At 42.1% G+C, this 13,980-nt stretch overlaps 1 protein-coding gene across 2 annotated transcripts in view; it reads left to right on the top strand.

Moving 5' to 3' along the window:
• Positions 1 to 13,980, top strand: part of card11 (caspase recruitment domain family, member 11) — a 328,314-nt gene that overhangs the window by 134,623 nt on the left and 179,711 nt on the right. For both annotated transcript variants that reach the window (XM_063058962.1, XM_063058964.1), the window contains exon 2: positions 11,020 to 11,241. In XM_063058962.1, the coding sequence (XP_062915032.1) occupies positions 11,020 to 11,241 (222 nt within the window). The remainder of the gene's footprint in view (positions 1 to 11,019; positions 11,242 to 13,980) is intronic.

Consider the following 13,980-nt stretch of genomic DNA (forward strand, 5'->3'; position numbering starts at 1 on the left):
CAGCGACAGTGGTGTTGTTAAATATGACACTGGAGCTGTACGTAACCTCACAGTCGTAAGTATAAAGTGAGTAGAGCATGGGTCTAAGCACACAGGTTGTTGTACGCATGGTGTTGATGGTGATGGTGGACAAGATGTTGTTGCCAGTCAATACTGACTGGGGTCTGCAAATGAAGAAATTGTAGATCTAAGTACACAAAGGGGTTTCAAGACCTAAGTCTTGGAGCTTACTGATTATTTCAAGGGGATGATAGTGTTGAATGTAGATCAGTAGTCAGTGAGGAGCATCCCGATGTATGTATCCTCACTGTCCAGATATTCCAGAGGTGAGGGAAGAACCAATGAAATGGCATCTGCTGTTAACCTGTTGCAAGTTGGAGTGAATCCAAGTCACTCCTCAGGCTGGAGTTGAGATGCTTCATAACCAAACCTCTCAAAGCAGTTCATAGCAGTGATTATAAGGGCGACTGGATGATAGTCATTGAGGCACATTATCATTTTCTTCTTGGGCACTGGTATAATTGAAGCCTGCTTGAAGCCAGTGGGTACCTCCGACGTCTGAAGGGAGAGGTTAAAGATGTCAGTTAAAGACACTTCAGCCAGTTGACTCCACTGCTAGACTCCACAGGTCTTCTGTACCCAGCCAGGTAAACCTTCTGGGCCAAATGCTTTCAGTCATTTCACCCCCCTGAGGATGCTTTCACATCAGCCTCAGAGACTGAAATCACAGGGTCACCAGGGACTATGGGAGTTCTTGAAGTTGCCTCCCAGTTCTGTCAGTGAATGAAAGTAAAAAAGGCATTAAGCTCATCTGGGAATGAACATTTTTTTGTCACATATGTTGTGTGATTTTGCCTTGTCAGAGGTGATAGCATTCAAGGCCTGCCACGGCTCTTGAGCATTCTTCAGTTACCAATCTGCTTACTTTGGATTTTATATTGCCTGATAGCTTTTTTACCTTTCTTATAAGTCCTCAATATTTCTGGGGTTATATTCAGCCCTATATTGTAGCCAGTTTTAGGGGGCATACAGGTAGCCTCCATCAGTGACATTATGCCCCAGCTATTTCAAAGCTCCACCTAAAATTATTCTATATCATGTACAGAGTCAATATCATAATGTAGCTACAGCTCCGTTTCCTTTCTGTATATCCTTAAGAAATTTCAATGAAAATATATCCAGGAATATGGTGGAAAACATGGGAAAACAGGACTAATACGTACCTTTTTCAGAGAACCAGCACGAGGTTAACGGGCTGAATATTCTATTTCTATATTGTTTGATTCTGTGAACACATGCATGTATAACTCAAACATTAGATGTTCAACTAAAACTCACTTGAAGGCATAAGTAGCACGTAACATTAATTTAGAGAAGATTTATGAATGTTTTATCATTTTTATGGCATTTGGTAGTGTATTGTGTGGCATTCAATTTTCTGTTTATGATGGAAGTTCCAGGAACTAAGCAGCAAAATTGGCATGTATCACCATTGCCTGCCTTTAATGGGTAAAATTTACACACACCGATTATTTTTATTATTGATAATCCTTAGGAATGTTGCTAATGGCAGTCAGTCTTCACAGTTCTGACGTGTATGTATATGAAAACTAAATTACTTATCTTTTCATATGATTAGTTCAGACTTCCACTGGCACCCCAAGCCTATTAATTACTTCAGGCAAGTGTTATGTCAGCATACATTAACAATTATTCACATAATGGGTCGGCAGTTAAATTAATATTTTGACTAATTAGTCATGGTGCACAATCAGAGAGCACTGAAAAAAGAACAAATGAAAGATAGAAGTTCTATTTTAATAAGTTTTTCTCAGCCTCAGATATCCCAACTTGAAGTTTCATCATTATTATAATGGTCTAAATTTTTCCTCAGGAAAATCATAAGTAACAATACAAAAATTGGGTATGTTAGTGTTGTCTTCTATTCCAAGTAGATCTTTGGGGGTCAAGGTTGAATAGCCTTTAGAATTTATGGTGTTTATCTGTGAATTCTTTGAACTTGGATTGTCCTTTGTGCACCAACTATCACATGTGCTTGATCAAGTGTGGTTTTGATCTTCCAGCTAGGAGATACAAAGGAACTGGAGATCAAGCTCATACAAGCACACATACCAATACACACTTGGCATACACAAATACATTAACACAGACATATGACCATAAGAAATAGGAGCAGAATTAGGCCATTCGGCTCATCGTGTCTGCTCCGCCATTCCATCATTTCTGATTTATTTTTCCTCCCAACCCCATTCTCCTGTCTTCTCCCCATAACTTTTGACCCCCTGATTGATCAAGAACCTATCAACCTCCACCTTGAATATACCCAATGACTTGGCTTGCACAGCCTTCTGCGTCAATGAATTCCATAGATTCACTGGCAGCCGTCGATCCCAGGGGATCATGGGTTTGCACCTCTGGTGGACTGTGTCCTCTCCAAGGCACAAGCCTGGGTGGGAACATTTGAAGAACCAGCTGTTGCCCATGCAGTGGGTTCCCCCTCTCCACATCACTGATGTAGTCCAAGGGAAGGGCAAGCGCTGATACAGCTTGGCACGAGTGTCGTCACAGAGGTTGCCAGAGTGAAGTTGTAAACTGCCTTGGGGACCGTGGCTCTGGCTTTCTTCCTCGGGGTTTACTCCCGAAGCCTTTCCCACGGGTGGGTACACCTGCAAGGCAGTGGAGGTTTAAAATCAGAGTTTTCCTTCACCTAGGCAGACTGTCATCCAAGGCTGATGAGCCCCAACTGCCCAAAACAACTGGTTATGAGGCACCAGTGGTCTGCCTTTGCCCCTTCTCTTGTCAGTGGAAACAGTTCCACTGAGCCGAGTAGCTAAGCGACACATGAAGGCCAAGAGTTGGACTTGGTTGTCAGAGGCTGTTAGAGATGCATGTCATTTGGAGCACTTTATAGGAATTGGGGCTTATCCCCACTACCACCCCCAGTTATGATAACCTTAGCAACCGATAGATTCACTACCCTGTGGCTAAAGACATTTCTCCTCATCTCTGTTCTAAATGGACGTCTCTAAATTCTGAAGCCTGTGCCCTCAGGTCCTATAATCCCCTACTGTAGGAGACAGCCTCTCAACATCAACATTCTAGTCCTCTTGAAATGAATGCTAACATTGCATTTGCCTTCCTTAGCACCGACTTAACATGCAAGTTAACGTTTAGGGAATCCTGCACAAAGACGCCCAGGTCCCTTTGCTTTGCACATCTGTATTTTGAAATTTCAACCACACATTTGATGACAAACCATCGATTCCTTCATCCAAATCATTGACATATAATGTGAAAAGAAGTGGTTCCAATACTGCCACCTGCAGCACACCACGAGTCAATGGCAGCCAACAAGAATAGGACCCCTTTATTCCACTCTTTGCCTGCTGCCAGTCAGGCAATCTTCTATCCATGCTAGTACCTTGCCTGCAATACCATGGGCTTTTATTTTGTTAGGCAGCCACATATGCAGCACCTTATCAAGGGCTTCTGAAAATCCAACTAAATGACATCCACTGACTCCACTTTGTCTATCCTGCCTGTTAATTCTTCAAAGAATTCCAATAGATTTGACAAGCAAAATTTCCCCTTTAGAAAACCATGCTGACTTTTTAAAATTTTTAATCCCTTCCCCACAGTTCTAGCAAACATGCCTGCAAGGGTATTGGCCCCCTGTGGATTCAAGTGTAATGCATCCTTTTTGTGCAGGAAGTAACTTCCCTAGAAGAGATCCCAATAATCCAGAATCTGAAATCCTGCCCCCTGCACCAATTCTTCAGCCACGCATTTATCAGCCAAATTATCCTATTCTTACCCTCACTGGCATGTGGCATAGGCAACAATCCAGAGATGACTACCCTGGAGGGCGCACTTTTCAGCTTTCTGCCTAACTCTCTATATTCTCTCTTCCAGGACCTCATCCCTTTTCCTACCGATGTTGTTGGTACCAATATGTACCATGACTCCAGGTTGTTTGCCCTCCCTTTTTAGAGTGCTGTGGAGTCCTTTACCCTGGCACCTGGGAAGCAACATAGCATTTGGGTGTCTCAAGTCCACAGAATCTGCCTTCTGCTCCCCTAATTATGGAATCGGTTATCATTCCTGCACTTCCCTTCTGAGCCACAGAACCAGACTCAATGCCAGATAGCTGATTGCTGCAGTTTTCCCCTGGTAGGTCATTTCCACCACAACGGTATCCCAAGCGGTTTACTTATTATCGAGGGGAACGGCCACAGGGGTACTCACACTGATTCGTGTTCTCTTTCCTTCTCCTGATAGTCACCCAGCTACCTGCCTCCTGTAACTTCACGGTGTAGCTCCTCCTGTTGCTCCTGTCTACCAGCTCCTCATTTCGTTGTTTGGGCCAAAGGTCATCCAGCTGCAGCTCCAGTTCCTAAAGACAGTCTCTCAGGATCTGCAGCCTGGTGCATTGCATGCAGATGTGGTTATCAGGGAGACCACAGGCCTCCCAGGCTTCCCTCATCCCATACAAAGAACATAGCACTACCTCCAAACCCATTCTTAGCTATGTATTAACAGAAAACCAATTACCATAAATTTACTTATTTACTCTCTTAGAACCTCCGTCTATACTTGTCCGAGCCTGTCCAAACAACAGCCACTCCGATTACATCTCCCTTCTTTTCATTGGCCCTGCATTGACTTCAGCCCGCTGAAAAGAGCCAAAAGCACTGGAGCTCTTTTTAAATCTTGTGCTGCATCACCAACGAACAGCCTGTCGCGCTGATTGCAGCCCGCCAAAAAGATCCTTTTAAATCTCACGCTGCGTTACCAATGAATGACCTCTTGTGCTGATGGCAGCCTGCTGAAAAGAGCCAAGAGCACCGGAGCTCTCTTAAAACCTCATGCTACAGCTCCGACGAGCGACCTCTTGCGTTGATTGCAGCCCACCGAGGAAAAAGCCAAAAGCTCGAAGCTCTTTCTAAACCTCGCACTGCGGCACCAACAGATGACCCCTCACGCTGATTGCAGACTGCTGAGGAAAGCCGAACACACTTTCTGTTTTTCACTTCAATGTCCCTTCTCAGTCAGCAGAGCTGTATGGTTTTCTAACATTGGAGTGATCTTTAGAACCTACTCCTGGTTACTTTGGCTCATTCACCAGCATCAGAGTCTTGGAGTCATACAGCACTGCAGCAGAGAAACTAGTCTGTGCTAGTCTGCTTTGCTTAGTCCTATCTATCTGTACCCAGACCATAGTTCTCCATACCCCTTTCATCCATGTATCTATCCAAACTTCTCCTAAATGTTACGATTGAATCCGCAGTTATCACTTGCACTGACAGCTCATTCCACACTCACGCCATCCTCTGAATGATGACTTTCCTCCTCAGATTCCCCTTAAATATTTCACCTTTTGCCCTAAACCTGTGACCTCTAATTCTATTCTCATCCAACCTGAGGGAGAGAAGCCTTATGAATTCACCCTATCTCTACCCCTTATGTCACGTGGTCGGGTGGTCGGCGACTAAACCAGCTCCCCCACCAGGCTTGCTTGGTGAGGAGGGTGGCTAGACACCTTGCAGGATGAAAAACAAGACCTGTCAAAGGGCGGATGAACCCTCTCGTAGGGTCAATGGCCATCTAGCAAACACGTGCCGTGAAGCGCGGAAAGGGCATCCCTTGCATCGAAGCTTGGTCTGGCCATTCACTGCAGCAGGACTTCCTCCAGCCGTCTTGGACCCCACCATGCCGCTAGATCCGGGAGGGGATGTTGAGAGGGTGGGTCTGGACCTATGCAACCCCCTACTCACCTAAAATCCATTCATGCTCAACGCTGTTCCTTTCTGAGGAGTGGGGTCAACCCCACTAACTGACTGAAAGGAACCATCATCATCCTATGGGATGGATAGCCAGAGAGAGAGAGAGACCCCTCATGAGTTTATATACTATAGATCACCCCTTATTCTCCTGTGCTCCGCGGTGTAGCGGCTTGTGCAATCACTGCACCACACCGCTTATCACCAGTCGGGGCTTGACTCACACCACTGCCTATAAGGAAGTTGTATGTTTTCCTTGTGACCACGTGGATTTCCTCCCATATTCCAAAATACAGTAAGGGTTTGCATTAGGGAGTTGTGGGCGTGCTATGTTGGTGCCAAAAGTATGGCGACACATGGCTGGCAGACTGATGCCAGCACAATCCTTGGACCGTGTTGGTTTTGATGTAAGACAACACCTTTCACTGTATGTTTTGATATCTGTGCATCAAATAAAGCTAATCTTTAATGTTTAACCTATTCAACCTTCCCCGTCTCAGGTCCTCATGACCCAGCAACATCCTTGTAAATTTGCTCCGTAGATGTAGAAGGCCTCACAGCACTCTATGGAAGAAGAGAAACAGTCAGTCTTCTCCCATTCTAATCAATGATTATCCCCTAACTGATATCACTAAAGCAGTTAATCTGGTCAACTGTGCCACAGAAATGATGCCCATCATGATGATGTCAGCCAAAAAAAGACTTTGGAGATTAATTTTACTGTTTCTGAGATAAGTAGGTTGCACCACATGTATTACACATTCAATTCTTTCCTGTGGTGTGTTTGTGTTTCCATCGTCTTTTCGGACAATGAGTTCTAGAGTCCCTCCTTTCTTTGATGAAAACATTCTTCCCCTTGCATTATAAATCTATGCCCCTCTGATTACTGACTTATCTAGTTATGGAAATGAAAGCCCCAAAGTTGAATACTCAGCATTTTAGGAACCTCGATTAAATCAAGAATCTCTTCAGAGAATCCTCTGTCCTAAAGGAAACAACTTTGTTGCCTTGTGCTTACACTTCTCCATCTAGAGACCTGTGAATCTTAATTGGGAGCTGCACAAAACAGCGCAAACATATTTCCAGTGAGAGCAGGAAGCAGTCAGAGTTTTCAAAGCTGCAGTTTCCTTCTGACAGCACAGCTTCAGTTTACAATTGTAACATGTGCCTACATTAATTTCAATATTTTCCTGGACCAGACAGCTTCTGACGCTTTCTGCAGTTCGGCCTCTGTTTTCCTCACTTTCTCAAACCGCCGAATTAAATCATCAGTTAATCCTTGAACTGCATAGAATAAACAAAGGATTCTGAACTCCCACTGGCTGATTGAATGGTCTTCGAAATGGTTGTTTTCTCCCCCATTAGAGTTATGTTGTCTTCATACAATGAAGATCATTTCCTGAGAAGATTACACACTGTTATTTAGTCATTCTTATAATAGTTTTGCTAGCAACTATTTTTCAGAAGTACCTCCGAGTTCAAATTCTACAATGGCCCTTGAAAAATTTGAACTTAGTTTTAAAAAAGAAGAATATGGAAATAAGATTAACTTTGAGGTTGGATGTCTGAAGAAAAACCAGAAGAGTATTGGAATAGTGGACTCTGGATTTTATACAAAAGAATAAGCAACTTTTTTCACAGAATGAAGAAAATGTAATTTCCAGTTGTTTTATGTAGTCCTGAGTTTTCTTTGCACGAAGGCTGTGCATTTTAATGCTGATAAGTGTGAGGTGCTAATCAAAATAGGACATACATGGTAAATGGTAGGGCGTTGAAGAATACAGTAGAACAGAGGGATCTAGGAATAATCGTGCATAGTTCCCTGGAGGTGGAATCCCATGTGGATAGGGTAGTGAAGAAAGCTTTTGGTATGCTGCCCTTTATAAATCAGAGCATTGAGTATAGGAGTTGGGATGTAATGTTAAAATTGTACAAGGCATTGGTAAGGCCAAATTTGGAGTATTGTGTACAGTTCTGGTCACCGAATTACAGGAAAGATGTCAACAAAATAGAGAGAGTACAGAGAAGATTTACTGGAATGTTACCTGGGTTTCAGCATCTGAGTTAGAGAGAAAGGTTGAACAAGTCAGGTCTTTATTCTTTGGAGTGTAGAAGGTTGAGGGGGGACTTGATAGAGGTATTTAAAATTATGAGGGGGATAGATAGAGTTGACATGAATAGGCTTTTTCCACTGAGAGTAGGGAAGATTCAAACAAGAGGACATGAGTTGAGAGTTAGGGGGCAAAAGTTTAGGGGTAACACGAGGGGGAACTTCTTTACTCAGAGAGTGGTGGCTGTGTGGAACGAGCTTCCAGTAGAAGTGGTAGAGGCAGGTTCGATATTGTCATTTAAAGAAAAATTGGATAGCTATATGGACAGGAAAGGAATGGAGGGTTATGGGCTGAGTACAGGTCGGTGGGACTAGGTGAGAGTAAGCGTTCGGCACGGACTAGAAGGGCCGAGATGGCCTGTTTCCATGCTGTAATTGTTATATTGTTATTTGTTGGCAAGAGTTCATTCTCTTCTTGGATCCTTTATTGATGTGAATTCAATAGATCATAATGTTTTGTGGATGCAGTTGGATGTGCTGCACAGCATCAGTTCTCTTTCTGCAGGAAAAACCCAGGCACATGTGGGGGGGATTAAAAAGAAAGATTAACCAGTAAAGACAGAGTGTCATGACTTCAGAATCTTTCAAATTACACTCGGTGGCCACTTTGTTAAGTACCTGCTTGCTAATACAAATACTTAATCAGCCAATTATGTGGTAGCACCTCAATGTACTAAAGCATGCAGACATGATGAAGAGGTTCAGTTGATGTTCAGACCAAATGTCAGGATTGGGAAGAAATGTGATCTATGTGACTTTGACTGTGGAATGCTTGCTGGTGCCAGATGGAGTGGTTTGAGTATCTGCCAATCTCCTGGGATTTTCACGCAAAATAATCTCCAGAATTTACAGAGAAAATGCACAAAACATCCATTGAGCAGCAGTTCTGTGGGTCAAGATGTCTTATTAATGAGAGAAGTCAAGGGAGAAAGGCCAGGTTGGTTCACATTGACAGGAAGGCAACAGTAACTCAAATAACCATGTGTTAGAACAGTGGTGTGCTAAATGCACTACATGTCGAACCTTGGAGTGGATGGGCCACAGCAGCAGAAGACTATGAACAATCAGTTGCCACTTCATTAGATATAGGAAGTATCAAATAAAGTGGTCACTGAATGTACTTCACAGCTGAAACCATTCCTGAAATAATAGGATTCCAGGTCAAGTTTAGACAGTAGGTAATGGTTAGTTTTTAGTATTAGTAGTGGAGTCCTGACAATATTTTATCTCTCTCTTTTGACAAAATAAACCTAAAATAAAAACTGAAAATTCTGGAAATAATCAGAAATGCAAGCCGTGTCAATGGAGAGAAAAACAATTTGTTTTACGTATGAAGCACCATTCCGCTGAACTTTTATGGCTTTTTCTAATTACTTGAATTTCTCAGTAACTCTCGCTGAGTAAATAGGTTGTATTTTTTCAATCCAGTAAACTCTTTCTGTCTTCACTGTTGCAGACTTGTCCATTAAACTTTTCCAGTATATTCTGTTTTATTTTTGCTTTCTTGGTAATATCAACTGTTAAGAGAGAAAGAAACATGCAGAAATAGTAGAAGGAAATATATCTCATCAAAGAACTGGGCCACTTATTTTGTGTCAGCCTGTCTGAGTTGGTGATGTCATCTGAGGCAGAAGATCATGGATTCGAGCTCTGCTCCAAGCTTTGACATATATTGTTGGTTGACATTGAAGAAGAGTACTGAGGGAGAGCTATATGGTATTTAGAATGAGGCCTGTCTGCCTGCAACCATGGTTATATGAGATCTAATGGATCTGTGCCAGTCTAACTGGTCATCATTATTGAGCAATAACAATCAATCCAAAGATATACATTCGTGAATTCAAGGGTTCAAAGGGTTATAAAAAGCTTGAATTAAACCTATTCCTTGTATTCAGTGTAAAGGCAGATACCCATGAACAATAAAAGTCTTGTAATTCATTTGAACAAGAAAGGACATAAATCTTTGAGGCATAAAACAACCATAAGCTCACAAAGCTGAAATTGGAAAAGTTCTAAGCCCTATTAAAACATTTTCAGTAAGTGTGGTAGTGGAACAAATAGCAGTAATCACAACTTACTTGAAATTTTTCATTTATTTATTTATAAATTTCATTGAAATTTATCAGTCTAAGCATATGTATAGCTTAGAACATGCCAATTTTGTAGGTTTTTGATACAGGGAGTTTTTCAGAAAAAAAATCGTTGAGGAAAGAGTTGGATATATGACCTAATTGAGGTTTTAATCAAATACATTAAGAAGATTTATTTCCTTAAGTGGGTGCTTCCACAAGGAGGGAATTACTAACCATTGAAAAAGATTGAAATGGAAAATGAAGAGAATATTTTTCTATCAGAGAATTTCAATATCTGATACACGATAAGTAAAAAGGGCAGTGGAACTTGACATCAAAAAGGTAATTTTCAAAGGTATGAGGCATGTACATACATGAGGATGAGGAATTTCGAAGGCTCGGGACCAGAAGTGGAGTACTCTTTCAGAAAGAATACACAAATGTAATTAAGGTCTTTAAAAAAATTATAAAAGGAATCAGTAGTGAAATTACTGTTATTTTTATGCTGATGTTGCAATAATTTTACATTGAAAGCAAGTAACATATCTAATATTGTCCTAAGGAAATAAGACATAGTTAATTGTATCAAGAAAAGTACAGGGTTTGGAGATAGAATAGGGCAACATAGCTAATTTTGGATTGCAAATATGAAAAGCCATTTTAGATATAATTATTTTAATGCTCTAAGATTCAATTGTAAATATAACTGGAAGCTAATTTGCTAGCAAAATAAGAGGATTTCAAGAAAACATAAATTGACTTTAATACTGATGATTAGAGTGTGTGTAATTACTGGAGTGTAGCTGATTTATAGAACAGACTTCCAGCAGGGATTTTACTGATATGACATTAGTCCTCAAGAAAGGAATTGCATAAGATCAGCTTGTAAGCAAGACCTGAAGTTGTACAATTGATGATGGTTGAGATAGTTGTGCTGCAAATTCTGACCATTTAGTTTCCCACTAACAGATCCAGTGCGACACTTTGAAGATCAATCTGGCAAATTTTCAACAGTTTTAAATATCTTGCTTTCTAGGTCAGGAGATGAACATCTGTAGTTCAGAGGCAGAGAACTTCAGCAGCCTGACTGAGGAAGATACAGTGTGGGAGAATGTCGAGTGTAACCGCCATGTCCTCAGCCGATACATTAATCCAGCCAAGCTAACACCTTACCTTCGACAGTGCAAAGTCATCGATGAACAGGATGAAGATGAGGTTCTAAATTCACACATGCTGCAGTCCAAAATTAACAGAACAAGTAAGTACTTTCAATTATCTTTCTAAACGTTTTCAGTTGTGCTACTCAATAAATATCATGTTCCTACTGCTTTATGTCAAATAAGAACAGTCTGTTTTAATGAGAGAAAATGCATTGTTTTATTTATTCTTGAGATTTGTTATATATGGCAAAACCAACATTATGGCTCATCAGAAGCCAATGATGAACAACCTTTCACCACTGTAGGCCCTATGGTAAAGATGCTTTTACAGTGCTATTCAGTAGGCATAATAAGATAGTGGAATTGTATTGGGATATTGTGCAAGGGTAAAAAGACCCTGATGAGAGTTATATACAGGCCTCCAAACAATATGCAGGATGAGGGATATAAATTCCAATAGAAAGTAGAAAAGGGATGCAATAAGAGCAATGTTACAATAGTCATGGGGAAATTTCAATATGCAAGTAGATTGGGAAAATGTTACAAGGAGTGGGGGCGGGAGCAGACCCAAGTGCAGGACACAGGCACAGAGGTAGAATAAACAGAAATGTATTTATTGATACCTACCAAGAAGGCTAGAGCTACCAAGAAGATAAAAAGCGAACATAGACATGAACGTTGGATAACAACCCGGTAAAACCTGGACTTGGACTTGGACTCAGACACAAAGCCTGGACTTGGACTTGGACTCGGAACCTGGACTTGGAATTGGACTCAGATACGGAACCAGGACTTGGACTTGGTCTCGGACACAGAGCCAGGACTTAGACCTGGTCTTGGGCTTGGGCATGGGCTTGGGCTTGGACTCTGGACTTGAACTTGGGCTCGGAGACAGAGCCTGGACTTAGACTTGGACTCGGACTTAGAATGACAAAACAACGATAGTCCATTCGAGTAACGACAAACTGCCTGCCTACTCAGCAGGATACGAAACAACAAAACAACAACAGTCCATTTGAGTAGTGGCAAACGGCCTGCCTACTCAGCTGGATACGAGACGACAAAGCAATGACAGTCCATTTGAGAAGCAGCCAACGGCCTGCTTACTCAGCTGGATACGAGACAACGAAATCCAAACCACGACAGTTCATTCGAATCTCAGCTCGGAGAAGCGGCCACCAGCCAGCAAATCTCAGCTGGCCACGGAAATGGCAGAATTCGTACCTTTGGCTCGGAGTGGCGGCAAACAGCCGGCTACTCAGCTGGACACGAAAACGACTGAATCCACAAAGCAACCCCGGGCACCGGAGCCACTTAGAGTCCACAATAAACGGAGACCGGAATCAGGCACAACTGCACTTGCTCAGGTGCCGGTCCAGCACCGAGCAGCTGTAAGCCGGAGCTTTTATGCTCCCCCGGCTCGGATGGGAAATAGGTGCCTTAATCAAGGCACCCGATGGACCACGGGGAAAAGGAAATAACTGGAATGAGGAGTTAATGGACCTGACCGTGACAGAAAATCATGTTATGTTCAAATGATGTTATCCTGACATCAATGGCGGGGAAGATGTTGGAGTTCATTACTAAGGATGAGGTTTGAAGGTATTTGGAGGCGAGTGATAAAGTAGGCCAAAGTCAGCATGTTTCCTTCAGATGAAATCTTGCCTGTCAGATCTGCTGGAATTCTTTGAGGAAATGACAGGCAGAATAGACAAAGGAGAGTTAGTGTATGTTGTTTACTTGGATTTTCAGAAGGTCTTTGACAAGGTGCTGCATATGGGGCTGCTTTACAAGATAAGAGCTAATGGTATTACAGGAAAGATATTAGTATGAATAAAAGCTTGGCTGATTGGCAGGTGGCAAAGCATCAGAATAAAGGGGGCCTATTCTGGTTGGCTGCCAGTAGCAAGTGTTGTTCCGTAGGGGCTGGTGTTGTGACTGGTTCTTTTCATGGTATACTGTATGTTACTGATTTGAATGATGGAATTGATGGCTTTATGGCCAAGTTTGAAGATGATATGAAGATATGTGGAGGAGCAGGTAGTGTTGAGGAAGCAGGGAGTCTACAGAGGAAGAATGGGCAAACAAATAGCAGATGGAATCTTGTGCAGGGAAGTGTATGGTCACGCAATTTGGTAGAAGAATAAAGGTGTAGACTGTTTTCTAAATAGGGAGAAAATTCAAACATTAGAGGTGCAAAGGGAGTTGGGAGCTCTTGTGCAAGATTCCCTATCTCGTGTTCCCAACCTGGCGTCCATGGACTCGTGGCTTAATGGTATTGGTCCATGGCATAAAAAAGGCTAACTTGCGGGTTGAGTCAGTGGTAAGGAAGGCAAATGTTAATGTGAGCATTCATTTCAAGAGGACCAGAATATAAGAGTAAGAATGAGATGCCGAGGCTGTTATAAGACATTGGTTAGGTCATACTTGGAGTATTATGAGCAGATTTGGCCCCTTATCTAAGAAAAGATGTGCTGGCATCGGAGAGTGGCCAGAAGTGGTTTACGAGAATTATTCTGGGAGTGAAAGGGTTAACATATGGGGAGTGTTTTAAATGGCTCTGTCCCTTTATTTGTGGAGTTCAGAAAAATTAGGTTTTATCTCATTGAAACCTATCAAATATTGAAAGGCCTGGACAGAGTGGATGTAGAGAGGATGTTTCATATAATGGGGGAGTCTAGGACCAGAGGGAACAACCTCAGAATAGAGGAATGTCCATAAAGAACAGAGATGAGGAGGAATTTCTTTAGCCAAAGGGTAATGAATCTGTGGAATTCATTGCCACAGGCGACTGTGCAGGTCAAGTCATTCAGTATATTTGAAGCATAGGTTGATAG

Source organism: Mobula hypostoma, chromosome 9 (genome assembly GCF_963921235.1).
Source record: "Mobula hypostoma chromosome 9, sMobHyp1.1, whole genome shotgun sequence".
Lineage (NCBI taxonomy): Eukaryota > Metazoa > Chordata > Chondrichthyes > Myliobatiformes > Myliobatidae > Mobula > Mobula hypostoma.